This window comes from Saccoglossus kowalevskii, chromosome 9 (assembly GCF_978046115.1).
Source record: "Saccoglossus kowalevskii chromosome 9, keSacKowa6.1, whole genome shotgun sequence".
Classification (NCBI taxonomy): domain Eukaryota; kingdom Metazoa; phylum Hemichordata; class Enteropneusta; family Harrimaniidae; genus Saccoglossus; species Saccoglossus kowalevskii.
The window spans coordinates 29683426-29701231 of record NC_140649.1 but is presented as its reverse complement, the minus strand read 5'-3'; the positions used below and the strand labels follow the sequence as shown (position 1 = coordinate 29701231).

Here is a 17806-nt window from a genome sequence, read left to right as displayed (position 1 = left end):
CCTAGTATAATATGTACACAGCATATAAATATGCACTAATCATGCTACCCAGTCTAGCTACGGGTGTACATTTCTTAGAGAAAGAGAATGTCAGAGAATGTAATATATGTGAAGAAACGAAAATTAAATCAAGGGAGTTGCCTAAACAGTGTCACGAGCTTGTAAACAACTGATAATTACGTCGCAAAGATAACCAGAAAATGTCAACGTCATTCGTCGGATACTGGCCCCCTGGACTAAAACCATTGGATGTGATTTATTTAACGCTGAGTGTAATCACTCTTTTAGAAACACCTAGATCTGCCATTTTGTCTATTAAAAAAACATATTTGCTCTGGACATGACTTGATGTATACAGGGGGCATTCATTTCATCGACCTGATCATTCGTCAACTGATTGTCAAATTTGCTTTGCTAGGTCCTGATACAACGTTAAAACAGTTAGCAAGTGTGCCATATATAATCCTTGCAAACCTGTTATCAATTGACACGTGCAAACATGACCTTTGGTCTATTTGTGGGTCATATACGCAGATGTTCATGACTTCTTTCTGTACTTTACACTTAATGATATAGGTGAAGTGTGGACATTGGATGAAGCCATATTATGGCGTATTGTGAATTGCTCCATACACACAGGCTCTATCACAGTGACAATTTCACAGTGAATGTACCTAATGTCAATGATATCCCAAACAAATTGAGTTATTGATATTACCATTATATGGTTCTTGGCGATTAAATTAACTAGCTTGCCTGGATGAATCTACTTTTGCCGTCGGTATATACCAATATACGTAGGGCTCGTGGTTGACATTTTCACATTTAAATAATAATTCTCCATGACGAGTCAGTTAGAGATTCCTACTGCCATTCAAATCACAGAACAAACAGTTCATGCAATGTGTATATTTTAGAAGGTATACCCACCACTTGTAATGAAGCTGATTAACCAACCTATACTCACTTAATCTCCAAATTTGAGAGGAATCCATTTGTTCATTCACTGAAGTGATTGGTACAAATGACATGCAAATATCAATACTCTTGATGTGAACCCACTATATATCTCTACTATATCTGTCTATATCCTTGTTACATTTCATGATTTGCATGACTATTTTTGACCTCTACGCACGTACATATGCATGATTACGTGACGTTAATTTGCTTCTATGAATCTGAAAAACCTTCACGAATGAATATTCTCATTGTTTTCATTTAACATCATCTATACACTGCAGTTAATATTATTCTCAGTTGAAATAATTCAGACCAGCTGCTTTAAAGCTTCGAATTATAAGTGGTCTGGGAACAAACAGACAAACAATTTAACTAAGAAAACTTATGCTGACAGAAAAGCTAATCAGTTTTTAATTGATCTTTATAACTTAGATGATTCATTTGTTTTATCACTAATTTTAGATCAGGTTAGTTATCAGGCTCAGAAACTTAAATGAGGTGATGATCTAGAATTCCCCTACAGCCTTCTAATGTGAGCTTCACATGTAGTGATTGAGTCTATGGTAGATACCTAACTGGGTTGCATCAGCCAGTTTCTAATGTGAACTACAGAGATGTTGGTTGAGTCTGTAGTATATTACCTGGGTTGCATCAACCAGTTCCAATTATGTATACTCTGTATGTATTGGCTGCGTATGTGGCCGACATACAGGTTGCATTAATCAGTTCCAATTATGAACTCTGTATGTATTGGCTGCGTATGTGGCCGACATACAGGTTGCATTAATCAGTTCTAATGTGAATTCTGTGTGTATTGGTTGAGCATGTAGTATATACCCTGATTAAATTAATCAGTTCATAATGTAAAGTATGTATATATTGCCTAAGCCTGTAATAGATACCCGAGTTGCATTGACTAATTCATAGTGTGTAATATGTGTGTATTGGTGGTAGATACCTGAGTGGCATTGATCAGTTTCGAATGTGAGCTTCGTATGTAGTGACTGAATTTGCAGTAGATACCCGGGCTACATGAACCATTTTTTTTTGGTAAATTCTGTATTGTATTGATATTTGATTCCTTGCCTCTTATGAATATTTGGTTTGGTTTGAATTATATTGTCAAAATAATTACAGTCTTATGTCAATTATATATGGTATAAATACACCAAGATTCACTTGAATGAGTCTGTATTAACCACTGGTAGGATAATGTGCAGCTACATTACTGTCAGTTACTATGACATGCGCTGTTTGACGTTGCCTTACATGCAACCCAATCCCATATTGTTGTATATTATAGTGGTATATTCTAAATGTGCCCTAGACAGTGTATTTTATCCCGAGATGTAAGAACAAACCTAAATCTGCAATAGTTCCAGTAGGTGATTTTTATTAGGCGATCAAAATGGTTTTCAATTTAATCCTCCCCAGATGCATTTTGTCTTTTAACTTACAGCAGGATTGAACGGTAATATACTATATTATTTTCAAATTAATTATACAATCACTGCATAGGTTACTAATTTTATTTTATCTCTTCTTCTCGTTTGTTTGTAGAAATTCATTTCCATCAAACATCGTTGCAGCATGTTTCAGAACGGTAAGTATATGTTACATATTAGATGGGGGAGTGGGGTGTAGCTAATGTGTGGCTAATTTGCAATAAACGTACCAAACGTCGACTTATGTTTCAAACCATCTGGAAACCTTTAATTCCAGTAAAACGACCTCCAAGGCGATTGTTGTTAATTGCTTTCGACCAAAACAGTGTACAAGAACAATATATATTTACCACTATAAGTGTAATGTATATTTTCGCATAGAATGTTATGTTATAAACAACTTTCTGATTTGTAATAGTTTGTTCGTCAGTTATGTGTCCCAGTATCGATGTACAGGATGGTTCGTAACCATCATCAAACAGAGAGCATGCATGACTCTAATCATGTCAACACAAACTGATTCTTGTAAACAAATCTCAACACCGAGTGTGTTGTATTCGATTACAATCACCCCAGTCTATGTGCTAGGAACATAAACTCTTTACAATCCTGTTATTACATATGTTATGAAAACAATCGGGTTTTAGACTACGCCACCAGTTGTTACTAAACGGAGAAAGAGTACAATTCTTGTTTCGCAGTTGTCAGTAATATAACCCATAAACAATCAACGTGACCGGTGTGTTGAAACATATCTGAACCGATAACCTTGAATAAATCGAATGGAAATTTGAAGGCCATCAAAACGTTAATGTGTCGACTTATAATAGCTTAGGATTATTATGACATTATAAATATAATTATCCTGACGATTCCATCTAAAGTACAGAGTTAACGGGTATTCACATCATAAAGATTAAAGGGTGATGGTCGTCGCGCCGCGCAGGTGCGATATTATTGTTGATTAATATTGATTTTCCCATAATCAAATGCGCTTTTCCAATGAAATTACGAGTACGAGTTTTGATCCGGGCGTCACTTGCACTAAGTTCCGCCCGTGACTCCTTCCAATCACTAAAGAAATAACCTTGGTAACCTCTCAGTTTGTACAACAGTCTGTTTAAATGAGACCATATCTCGCACATGCGTGGCGCGACGACCACCGCCGTTTAAGAGGATGTTCACTTAAAAAATACAGATTTATTTGTAGTGTTCATAATACCACTGCTCGCGTAGCAATGTCACTTTGTCTAGATTCACTTAGCTAATACGCATTGGTCCGCGCAATGTGGTAATATTTGTATACACAATTTGAAATTGTGAAATGAACCCACCCAAATCAACGATTACGACTTGAACAACACTTTTTTGTTGAAATGCTTATAATCATTTATGCTGAAATTGTAGTCCCCATATTCAGGTAAAAGATAACCCAATACCAGACAGTTTAGAATTCATTCTGGTGTTCAATAGGTATACAGCTCTACAATCGAATTACTCCCTCAAAAGAGAAAGTTGCTATATTTTCCGCAACAGCAAATTACATAGTTACAAATGAAGTTTATGTTTCTTGGGAAATCTGTAAACTGTGGGATCGGTGGTTTGAGAAATTAAGTAGTTACAATGCAAACAAAGCTGAGAGTTGTGCAGATGTGCAAAGATTTGAAATTATTAGAAAACTAGTTCGGCTTTTCCACGATCTCCACGCTAAATCGTCCCCTTGTGCGGGGTGGTATGTCGTCACTCTGATGATAGAATCGCCTGTTGTGTGTTACATCAATGAAAATAAGAGTTGTGTCAAGAAAACATAATGTCATCATAATTTGGTGGATTTCAGTATGCCACAGATATGAGAGACGTCGAGATAGAAGAGGCCACAAATATCACTAATGCTACCATGGGGGTCGAGTATTATGGCACGTGGAATGATAGTATGAACATACTCGGGCTTGTAGTGTTCTCTATAGCGTTGGGTATTGTTATTGGAACTATGGGAGAAGATGGTAAACCTGTCGGCAATTTCTTCATTGCTTTGAACGAGGCTGTTATGAAACTAGTCATGATCATTATGTGGTAAGTCATTTGCCATTTTTATTTTGACGTCATCAGTTGTCGCGCATCTACTGTATCCACGGTATTGCGCATATTACGATGACGTCGCAAATAATTACATTGGCGGTAAATGTGTTCTGATATAGAAAAAAATCGTGGTTCTATGAAAATGGCGAAACAGAATTCAATATATTCAAAACACTTTCTGTTTTCTCTGTGATTATGTGGCTACATAAACATTGTGATATGTTTTGATGTAGCAAGTGCTAAATTAATGGAAAATCAAAAACACAGGACCACAATAAAATATTGTGGGAAAAGGCATTTTTGCTGTTCACACATTATTAAAAAAAATAGACCAGTTTTTGTTTCTGCGTCGCAATGTTGTGACCCATTTGCTACATGACTTGATACAATTATGTATTTTCAAGCACGCCCAGCGAAGTGAGTTATGTCTATTTAAATTCACCAACAATGTCATCGAACAGTACTATCACATTCCGTTGACATAGTGGGTGTACCATGATTATTTGGCACATATGGCTATAGGTAGGGTTGGTAACAGTAAGTAATCGATATGACTGTAAACTCGGAAGTAGAACAATGAAATGCGTTTTATGAGGGTATACCTGCTTTTACTGTCGGCATAGCGTTAAATGTGTTGTTATACACACGCATCTAGCATACTTTGCATTTATACGACACTCAGTCACGTCTTGTCGCCTGAGCTTTATTTATTATAGGACAGATAACATTGTCACAATGATATACTAATGTGTTGGACGGTTGGACGTGGCATACATTAGGATCAAATTAAAGAGCGTGGTCGTCGCGATCGCGTGCGTTCGCATTTTTGTGTAAATAAACAATGTATTTAACTCACGTGCCTATATCGAACGCACGTGGTCGCAACGACCACCGACTTTTACTGTAAGCGAAAAAGCCACCCATTCGGCAGTTTTGCAATATAGCTTACTGTTTTGCTAACAAAGTAGCAATGTTTATAGTTCGGATGTGACTGTTTGTAATTGTAAGCTGAGATCAATATTGCTACTTTGTTAGCAAAACAGTGAGCTATATTGCAATACTGCTGGTTGAGTTGCTTTTTGGCTCACAGTAATATTTGAACACTACGTTTCACAAAATAAAGCCGCATAATTATTTCTATACTATATTAAACAATCAATTAAGACCTATGTAAAATGGTAATTCAATAAGTAACTACATGAAAGTGTGTAAAATGTCGTACCAAGATTTTGGTGGGGGAAATATGGCGTCCAGATGTTTAAGGTGAAGTGACCTCGCATTTCCCATGAAAGTTGCGTTGGTCGTCATTCGCTGCTGGTGTCCTGGAGTCGTAATGTTTATCCCGGCCCGTAATAATCAGCTTACGTTAAAATCTTGTTGCCGGAAATGTTACTAAGGTATGCGTATCAAAACGAACCTTCGGCAAATATATTTACCTCTACTGCAGGTCTCACAGCATCAAATACCCTTGTGTATGTTCGACCTAAATATTTAGGTTACCAAACAAGACATTTTATTGTTTATAATAAAAACGTCAACATGAATAACGACATTTGATTTCTTCGATGCGACATGATAATAATTGGTCAGGTATCAGGGACTCGGAAACACTGTGGCTACTTTACTATGTTATACAATTATCAGTTTTACCAAATGAATATTCATGAGATCATTATAATTCGTCATGATGTTGGAGTTAAATGTTACACAAGAATGTGAAATTTGGTAATCTTTCTGTTCAACGTCTCTGATGACCGAGTGGCGTTTACTTAATTAAGTTCCTTGTGTTTTATCGCCAGTCATTATAGCATGCGAGTATACCATGTTTTTGTACTTCTGATTCTGATTTGGTCAGTTGCGCTGTAATGCGCGCATCTCTACACAGTTATATGCAAATTAACTGCTTCATTTGCATATACTACTCATTTGTATATACATGTACGTAGACAACATTTATTACATCTCACCGTTGTTACGCATGCTGTGACTAGTTGATACCCAGTCACATGACGTTGGATAAAAATGAATATAAGTCTTCGGCTTTGGCATCATCAATATTGAGTAGGCCACAAATCGTGATATTGCCCTCAAAACATTATTTAAATATATATCGTATCATGCTAATGTTGTTAATTCGTTAGTCCAAACTGTATATACATTATATTACTATCATAGTTTGCTAACAGGCTTAATAGTCCCATTCCATACACCATGACATAAAACACAGTCGTCTATTCTCAGAACTTTTTATATATACTCCAGGTACGGACCAATTGGTATATTTTTCCTCATACTGGGAGTATGTTTCAGCGTGGCCGATGAGTGGGAGCAAGTGATGGCGCAGATAGGCATGTATTTCGCCACAGTCTGTGCCGGCTTAGCGGTGCATGGTTTAGTCGTGTTGCCCGCGCTCTACTTTATAATAGTGCGTAAGAACCCGTATGCTTATCTAAAAGGCGTGATCGAAGCCTTACTTACAGCCCTGGGTACAGCGTCCAGGTGAGTTACATTTAAAAAAAACACATCCACCTCTCAATTTGTAGGGGATTTACCAGATTTTACAATACCAGTTAGATCCGGATCCTGGATTTTGTAATCCCGGTGATTTACTGTAATAACAACAATGCAACGTATTATAGCAAGATTTGAACTTTAACCTCAGTGTATATGGCATGCCAAAAATGTTGCTATTCGTTAAAATCGGGTTTCTAATATTTATGACACGTATTCATCTTATTTGGTGTTACAGTGTTTGGTTGCGAAGTGCAATTTGCATAAAGAATGTGACATGAAATCTTACTAGTTAGCATATTACGATCTTTATATATTCTTTTATTTTTAGCTCTGCAACACTTCCTTTGACTACGAAAAACCTGGAGGAAAACAACAACATTGACAAGAGAGTAACCAGATTTGTTTTACCCATTGGGGCAACTATCAACATGGACGGCACAGCTTTGTACGAAGCTGTGGCGGCCATATTTGTTGCTCAGTATAACGACATTTCTTTGGACGCCGGCCAAGTCATCACAATCAGGTGAGAAAGATTTATTCTGTCGGTGTATTTATTGCGGGCATTATTAAAAGCAGTGGACCGAAAATAAAAGATAATTATCACCAAATGTCAGCTCCCCAATTGAATTTGTACTTATTAAATCCATATAAGTGAGATTTTAATAGTTGCGTCACGGCATATGTCACTGACCAATATTTATGCTGCGCGACCTTTACTGCGCACGGCGCCGCGCATACAAGCGCGAGTATTGGCCCAAATGTTAATGGAATAGAACGTCGTTGTTCTGCACATGGAGGTTTATATCTTCATGTTTTGCCCAATACAACGTCCGCTAACTATTATAGTATAACACATCGTGTATATAAACATTATATTAACACGTGTGTGAGTACGAATGATGTAACCAAAATATTAACATACTCGGGGTTTGCCAATCCTGGTGTCTCGATAATACAGAAATGGTGTTCTTCAAGTTGAAGATACAACTCCCCACATGTGATCTACGACATTGATGAATACAGGGGCGCTGTAATGATTTTATTATATAACCGCTCCAATGCAATCACTACTGATCTCACTTTTCATTAATCCGTGCCGATCCAACTGCGAACATGTCCCATCCAGCCTTTGTATGTTTGGGTAGCAGCTGAGTTCGTGACGTCATCCGCCAGATAATGACCCCTGAAGCCAGGCTCGTTCCAGCCAAAGAAGTTTCTATAAATATACATCTAGACAAAACACGTCTAAAAATAACAGCGTGTTGCGTGTTGTTGCAAAAACATTCAAATCATACGCCAATTATTGTGACGGTTTATATGACATAAATCATGTTTTCAATCGTAGTGAGATAGTTTGCTTGACCTTTGATCGATTCCATTCTGGATACTCCGAGGGAGATTCGATATTTAAGATCACTGCTGTCCAAGGGTGAACACACTTTTGCTTTTGATGACGTATCCAAAGAGGCAGAAAGATGACACAGTAGTGTTCCCCTGGGCTTTGCGCTGCATGTTATTGCTTTCTTATCTGATATGTCTTGCGTTGCGTTATGATGTGTTCCATTCAAAGTAGATTCCTACTCTAAAATTAAAATACCCAACATGCATCAGCAGTTAAATATGACATTCCAAGAAATATATAGCCATAATAATATGTTCAGATAAATATATCTCATATAGTTTTAGAATTTACAGAGTGGTAAATATTTGTTTTTTTGGGGACTGTGTCGTTTTACTGTCCGAATTTTAAGGAAATTTAAAGAAAAGATCAGATATCGTGTGAGGGCAAATCCAATAAAAAAAATTTTCTGACAATTTAAACAAATTAAATAGAAATGTTTTTTTTTTGTTTGCTATGCCTTTCGCTGAGGTTCTAGACATTTGACATGCATCGCTCGTCTTGCAGAGGCTATTTTAATGACCGCTTATCTTACTGGTAAATGATCCTAATCGGATGCATAGCCACATTATCCGATGTTGGAAGCGTACGTAATACCTGCGTGCAACGCTGAAACAGTGCACAGGATGTACTTGAGACAAGCTCGGCTTATAGTGAACGCAGGAGAAAAATATCTCACGGAGACATTGATTGACCCTGTCAACACGACTCTAGCTCAGCGACGTACTCTTGTACGTGCGTTTACAGGGAATAATTGCTAGAAGGAATAGTGTTTTGATTTGAAATCCCCTAGTCAGCACCTTGTAATATAGCGATGTGAGGTCGCAGGCGTAATTATCTGAATTAATAATGTTTTTGTATACCTATAAATTGGATGTCATGTAGAAACAGATTACACTTTGTTCAGTTCTTACAGATCATCTTATATTTGACTTGATTGCTAAGTTATTACGCGAATAAAGCGATTATTACCCTGGTTTCCAATCACGAGTCGCGCTCGGGATTAAACAAAGTCTGTGTAATCCCGTAGTTGCGGCGTCAAGTGAACACTCGCGCGGTACGCTTACTAACACTTTGTATATATATTGATGGGTATGGCCACCAGTATGGCCGTGACGTATGAAGTGCTTGTTATCGATGCTCTGCACTATTTTAATGGCGGGCGTTTATTTAAACAAACTCTACGATGTACTTGTGAGAATTACTTTATTATCAAACCATGTACGACAAAGTATGTCTAAAACAGATCGGCCGTATCCACATGTGACTGTCTTGATGCAGTTCCTGAATTAGCCATGATACAGTAAATGTTGATATTATTGATTAGTTTTGAGTAAGTTTACCCCCCTCCACATTACGTCTTGATAAAACAGTAAGGTATGATATTTTCAAACAATCTTTATTTTGGCAGCAGACATAACAGTATTCGTTCAATCACAGTCCCTTTATTTACTACTGTGGTTCAATGGAGACACTCTGACTAATATTCCAATGCGCATTCGTGCCAGACAAAATGTACAGGGGATTAAAAAATCATGTTTTACGGCCAAAACATTAAAATGTTTTGATTATTTATCATTTATGCCAGTCATATAATGACTGTTCTACTTCGGACTGCAAAACTCCGACTAATTTATACGCGTGAATTCCAAGAACAGTTTTTACTAGTGTACGACAGATTTCTCTGCGTTCACTCAAACATGATTATAACGTGTAATATATTGGAAGCAGTAAAATTGATACGCATGTCAATAAATAATATTATGGGATGCTGATAATATCTATATATCTCACTACTCTCTCAACTTGGTGGTCCCATTAAGTATACATCCGCCTGATATGACGTGTGAGCGCTTGGAAACTCTCTCAGCACGTTGTAAAGCTTGGCTACTATGACCTGGTGCTTTACCTCGTTCTCTATTCTCCGGGGTCACTCAGCAGTAATTCTGTCTAGTTCTAAAATAGCTGATGTAGATTACTTTAATCATGTGTAATTGCTTTTAGCGGTCAATCGTGAGCAGTCTTGGCTGTCACGATCACCGGTGTCTGCTAGATGTTCATTACAAACAATATTTTATTTCAGTTTAGTTTATTTTGTTCATGTTTATTTGGTATATGAATGTTTACAATTCCCTTCACAGACCAACAGCTTACCGTGGTGTATCAGTCTGATACACTTTAGGTTCAATTTTAAATCTGGTGGACGAACGCACGGCGTAACCATTATCAGTCAAGGATAGTATATGTCTTATTACATTTTCCCCACAGTATTACCGCTACTATTGCTAGCATTGGTGCAGCAGGTATTCCACAAGCAGGTCTCGTTACCATGGTGATTGTGTTCACGGCGGTTGGGCTGCCTCTAGAAGATATAGCTCTTATCTTATCCGTCGATATTATTCTGTAAGTTAAAATTCCCGATGATTTAGATGAGCACGTGTGTGGGCGTGAGTGCGAAGTAAGTAGAAGGAGAGAGTATGCATCGCATCATAAACAATCAATGAGTAAATGGGATAAGTTTGGTTTGTAAGTTGCATTTCTCAGTGTTCGTTATACATCTCGAATACATACTATCTAGCCAGGTGTACTTTACAGACAAGTGATGGTTTCAGTCTGAGACATATAGTATTGCATTAGCAACTCCAATATTTGTGTTAAACACGGCTTTGCAATCATGGGGTTTCCTCCGGGGTTTGTGTGTTTTCTTTAGAAGGTCCCCAGAAGAGAGAACATGTACACCAGATTGTCGTCGCAGATGATTGTTCAGTTGTATTTTCTTATGGTTCACACTTCACTTAGATGGAATTCCCCTAAAATTCATAACCATTCAAACTGTTTATGAGTAATGAACATAGTAACTAATTGTTAATATCGAATAGAACAACTCTACCAATAATGTGAATGTAAATACAAAAAAAATGGTCATGACCGAAAACTTTTGGAAACTTATCTTCAAAACTGTTGACAACACCATTAGGGGCTAACCCTCTCCAAAGTTCAAATTTGTTTCCAGTGTTATACAAAATATCGTCATTAAAACTACCAACGTATGAAGAACAATTAGGTTCAGAAAAATAGTTTGTTTTTGAAATTCAAATAGCAAAAAACATGACAATATTTCACGGAATTCCTCTGTCAAAACATCTTAATGTTTTCTTTTCCACTGCACACATCATTATGATAACATTTTAGTATATGGACACCTTCTTAGTAAAACAACAATATAATGTGGCGTATCGTGTTTATTGAATCTCCGGTTTTGTTTTGATTTCCACAGGGATCGTATTCGTACCATGATTAACGTTGAGGGCGACTCCATTGGCGCGGGAATCGTGGCTAAAATGGCGAAGAAACAACTGGACGAATACGATCAGCATGACCTTGCGCACGAAATGACGCCATTACAGTCAGGATTGACACCGAACACGGAGAACGCGCCACCACGCTATGACGAGACCTTAAAGGACAAGAAATGGAACAAGCCTTCGTCGAGCTGGAACGAAAATGCCGGGTACGACCATGAAAGCGTGTCAACACCATTATAACACGTAGTAAACAAACGGCACAAGTTAAACAGGCGATGAGTACGAAATTATAACTTTCAAAAACAAACTAAAATGAGTATAAAAAGAAACAAAGTGGATTAAGTCGGTTTTTGAAAGCCAGTAAAACTTTTAAGTTTTATTTAATTTCGCCATTTTGTTTACATTGCGCCTCTTTGATTTTTGTTTGTTTGTTTGTTGTTGTTGTTTTTTGTGTGTGTTTTTTTTGGCGTTACTCTGCGTATTTTACAACTCATTTTGTCATAACCAGCTGAACATCTGTTGGAAACCTCCTTCCAGATGACAATTAATATGAATGGATAACATAAATAATTTTATTCAGTGCAGTAATAAGCCGTTATTGAAAGACTGGGCATGGTGGTGAATCAAATTACCCATTCTGACATGAAAACATCGCATATTTTGTGTGTTTGTTTCGATTTGCGTCAATAAGCTCGGTCTATCTACAAGACAACGGGTAAATAGCAATACATATTTGAAAGGGGTAGCTCGCAGACGTAGACATTCCAAAATAGTTATAATCTTTAATGACACGTGTAAAGGTATTTAATCATATAACTAAATATCTCATGGTAGGCAGTGGGATGGTAGTTAACATGGAAGGTACAAACGGAACATAGGGTAAAGCTAAAACAATAGCGTCGTGGCTCCTTCTGAGACCCTCTCACGAATACAACGTTAAAGCTCGGTGGTCGTCGCGCAGCGCGTGTTCGATTTCATGTAAATAAACAATGTATTTTACACGCGTTGTATACGTTGCTATGAGTCCCATATCGAACAGGACGCGGCGCGACGACTGCCGCCCTTTAAGCGTAGACACCATGTTAAGTGGGACAGAGTAAAGCTGGTATGTAGTGCGGATACGTTGTTAGTGTAGGGTGATGTAGATATTACTTATGCAGTAACCAACAATGATGTACTAACAATATAACAATTACTAGTATTTAGTTTGTTAGTACATATGCCATCAGTGGCCATGAATAAAGTTTCCTAGACAAATGTCCATTGTTCAGTGTTTTTAACACTTGTAAAAGTGTATGGAACTGTCGTTGTTTACCATGCAGATGTGTAAGTGCCGGAAAAGATTGTTTTACGAATTTACACAGAACACATGAGGTTATATGTAATAAGAAATAGTGGTTACAGTATTGTAGATTTGTACACAGAATACACACACAAGTTCAAAATGTGAGGTAGAACATAGGTCGCCCTGGCAATACTCCAGGTGTTTAGTCGTAAATGTCGTAAAGTCGTAAATTGTACATAAAACTGCCAACTGTAACACTTACACACGTGGATGTTGTTGACAATGTATATCGTGTCGGTACTATTCACTTGGTACCCCCAATAAAGCAAATATAAACGAATCACTTCCCTTTTGTAAACAGGGGGAAAATAATGAAGTCTTAATTATTGTTCGATTACTGGACAACACCTGTGAAATTATGATATAATGAAGACATGAATATGTCAATGGCAAAGTTCAGCGACCCTGTTCTCAAATTCCGCGTTATATGGGCTTTGTGTGTATACTTATGTTGTTGAGTGTATTTCCGAAATATTAAATGTATGTGCTATAAAGAATGCAATATGGACGAGAACATGTAATTATTTATACAGCTTTTAAGAAATACATTGCTGAGTAGTTGTTCCATGGAATAAGTATATTCTCTAATTGTGTTGATACGTACAACAACAATCACTGCATATGCAATAATATTAAATAAATCTAACCAAGTTTGGTTCTAAACGTTTTCGTCCATATTGATTTTCAAACGATGAATATCCCAACACGCACTGAGATGCCAGGGATATCAGACAACGGTTAATTCTCGGGGGCGGACATCCGGGCATTTTCTACCGCCTGGCAACCCTCGCGGTGAAAACAAAGACCAAAAACTCGCAGAAAACGGTACTTTGCGATGGTTGTTGAGAGTCCCCTGAACAGTGTAACAAGATTAGCCCTACGTGTGTAACATATATGAATTTGGTTGTTCAGAATTACTTAAAAGTTGAGTTTGTGTTGTTTTCTCGAGTTTTCACTGGCTCCACCTGCGTTCCACAGCAGCGCGCACAGAGCCCATAGAAATACGTGGTACTGTGGTGCGCGTCTTAGCAACGTAGAACGTCCGTGACGTAGCTCCGCCCCGAGGATAGCAACATTTATACGGATACGAATAACTCCTTAATATTAATTGATTTCAATATGTGTAGTAAATATATTAGTTTGTTTGTTTGCTTTTATAGTTTGTTCTTTTTTTCTTTGAATTTTTGACATCACAGCGTGTAACATACAGCGTGCAAGAGGTAAGCCGAAATCTCCCGGCTATTTCATATACAATGCAACTATTTTGCAAGGGATATATTATGGGATATTCAAACAATCATGCAACGTATGATTAGAGTCTGATATGACAAATTTTAAGGGCAAGTGACCCAGAAGCAGTCACACAGTGTGATTATGCAGGAGAATAAAGATCGGAATGTTGTGTGTATAATATTTTATAACCAACAAAATTTTAAATGAATTGTTACTTGAACTAGACTCTTAGCCCTGAGTACAGTCCTGTAGGTTGGCCTCCTTCCGTTGATCATTCGGCCCCCACAGTCCTGAGAAGTCGCATAGACCGGGGATTCGACACTATTGTGAAAGAGTGTATCGGGCGATTTAAGAGGCATTCAGCTTTGCAGTTAAAAAATAAGCAGGTCGATACGTCTAACTATTCTAAATACCTTAACTGGAAGCGAAATTACATAAGATTTCCCACTAGGGTCGATCAAATCGACATTTTCCAACGTCAACCGAAAATATACGCCGCCATCTTGTTCTTGACGCATTCATAAACAAAACGTTGTTTCGTTGCGTAAAACTGGCTTTCGCCAACGTTCCAGTGCTGTAGGTTCATTTTTCGGCCACAAAAAAGGTATTTGTGATCGCTAGATTAGTCGATAGATGTTTTAGCTGGTTACAATCATGAAAACTGCAGAACGGTTCTCCGCCATAAATTTGTAGGCGGGTGTCGAATCCCCGGTCTATGCGACTTCTCAGGACTGTGGGGGCCGAATGATCAACGGAAGGAGGCCAACCTACAGGACTGTACTCAGGGCTACTAGACTCTGTGTATTGAGTATATTTGAATTTATTATTTCTGGATGTATTTCATTATCAACTACAGGGCATACTCCATATTGTAGTAGGCCAACAATTTTGGTATCTTCTTTTATATAACAAAATTCGGGGAATTAATATTTTGTCCTACGTCGAAGTAGTGTCGACATACCCAGGGCGAAATGTGTTAATTTGTTATTGATCTGTTTATAAGTAATATTTAGCTCGGTATTTGTCAAAACGGCATTTAATTACATAGGAAAAGCAATAAATGTTTTATTAGATTTTGTCTAGCGACACTAACGTGTTTTGTGCTTGACCGTCGAAGCCGTAGATTGGCGTTAATTTCAAAAGCTGTGTGACGGCGTACGTGATCGGATGTCAGTTGTTCACTTCTGAAAATCTCGATTGTCAAGTTGAAGACCTTAGTCGAATGGACAATACTAGGTGTTTGAATATTATCATGTTAAATTTTTCGACAGAAATTGTTTTGAGTGAATTAGACAGATTTAACGTGTTTGTGTTCTATGGAACTTTAGTCGCCATTTTGTTTTATAATAGAGTAACTCAAAATGTTATGCGACACACGGAAGTGACATCACTTCGGGATACGATATTTGAAATCAAAATATAATTGTACATTTTAATGAAAGCACTTTTATGTAATTCATTAGAGCGGGTCCAAACAAATGCTATTTGCAAGATCTGTTTTTTAATATCATTAATAGAGTCTAGTCTGTTAAGCAATTGTGTCATTGTTTCATGTTTTGACTGTGCTTCGATGATTCGCTTATCACGTTATATTTAATTATATTCAATACCACTTTCAGTTACTAAAATTTAAATTTGTACATTTCAAATGAATTAACTGTTTGTTTATTGTATGCAGATTTTGACGAAATGAGTTTTGGATATGTAATGCAATTGAGAATAGAGCGTTCGTTACATCTACGCTGCCAGTCTGAAGACGTGTGTAATATGCAATTAATGAATACTGTTTCTGGCAAATCTGTCCAATTCATAGAAAATACCATGCAAGGGGTAACCACAGTTAGCACATACAAAATGCAACACCATTGGCACTCGTACGTGACAGTCATTCCCGTAATCACCACGTACGAGACACAGTCATACTATTCTATCCTTGGTTGTACTTAATATATTATACTAGAAATGTATATAGGAGTTCACACTTCTCGTTGTGTCGAGCCTCACAAATCATGTTGTGTTTCTGATATCTTGTTTGATAGTAAAGAACATTGCGAGTAAAATGTTTTGTATTCTTTCTTCAAATGACACATGATAGCGTTGAAGTCAACAGTCAGATACGAGCGTCCTTGGAAGAATAATGATGATGGTGATTCATACAATTTTCATCAAGGCGAATCAATAAATCCATGCACATTTAGCTGTTAAATCAGTAATCAGAAACATATATCATTATGGGGTCTTAGAACAATGTCATTGTACTTTAAATTGACGTATAATATGTTAGTTTGATGTTCTTGGTGCAGCTGCCAATAGAGGGTATGAACGCTGTTTTATTGTTTGAGTATCGGTGAACATGAATTGTACATTGGGTCTGTAAAGCCGCATGCAATCATGAATTTTAGTGATACCATATAAACAATCTTATATCGTTATACTTATGGTGACTATTTTGAAATAATTACTCAATATTTCAGATAGGCATTTATACACCGTATTTTCGTAAATGCGGATACAAATAATATTTTTCAATGATGTTTACCCTCATACTGCATAACATGAATATACTAGGTTAGCCTTCAGCTGCCGTCTATGTAGCGCCCTCTTTCGGTAGCATAAGTACATACTTTGTGTTTGAACTGTACGTAGTCTGAATGTATTTGCTTGCTTATAGTACTATTATATGAGATTTTGTGAATAATTCTATTGTGATGATTCATATTTGTAATATATGTAAATTATCTTATTACCAATATACAATGTATAGTGGACGTGTTTTGGTTTTTCCAAATGCACAGCATAGACGATGACGTAACTAATTTACTTGGTCACACTTATACATTTCGTGTTTTTTTATAACATGCGATCACTATGTGTGTGTTGCTACTCAGCGTATATGCAGTGCAATTGGGAATACGAAGCTAGATTCCAGTGTGTATGTGATTAACAATAATAACAATCAGAATTAATGATAAATGATTATGCAATTTTTGTGACGTTGAATTATGGTTATCAATAAAACATTAGACATAAAAACATGGTTCTCCAAAGAATGTAATTTTTTTAGTTGGCGTATATCGTATATGTGGTGATTTACTGTGCTATGGTTGTTTAGATGATGTTACACTAATTATATATATATAACTATGAGTCATAAATATTCTTCAAAGAACATCACAAAATACAAAACATGAAACATTTTGAATATGTTTACAAATATGTAACTAACAATCTACAATACAATTAGTAACAATTCGGGACAAAAATGTATACCTTGTTGATTAGTGTACCGGGATAGCGTAATGATCAACTTCAATTGTTATCTGACAATTGAGAGTAGATTATTAGATAATTAATTAAACATGGGAGACAGAAAGTATTTATCACATCATCAATCGAAGATCTGTGCTAACCAGGTATGACCACGGACAGGAGCAGATTCATAACACATAATGTTCTAGTCCATACATAAGACGAATTAACAAGAAACACGGATTCCATTCTATGTTTAATCATGTGAAGAACA

General features: G+C 36.9%; 1 protein-coding gene across 1 annotated transcript in view; it reads left to right on the top strand.

Moving 5' to 3' along the window:
* The window catches only part of LOC144351992 (excitatory amino acid transporter 3-like), a 30480-nt gene extending 13164 nt beyond the window's left edge, over window positions 1-17316 (top strand). The window contains exons 2-7 of the mRNA XM_085503391.1: window positions 2524-2566; window positions 4246-4481; window positions 6750-6986; window positions 7330-7524; window positions 10669-10803; window positions 11678-17316. Coding sequence (XP_085359517.1) covers window positions 2524-2566; window positions 4246-4481; window positions 6750-6986; window positions 7330-7524; window positions 10669-10803; window positions 11678-11945 — 1114 coding nt within the window. The 3' untranslated portion in view covers window positions 11946-17316. The remainder of the gene's footprint in view (window positions 1-2523; window positions 2567-4245; window positions 4482-6749; window positions 6987-7329; window positions 7525-10668; window positions 10804-11677) is intronic.
* Window positions 17317-17806: the final 490 nt, after the last annotated feature.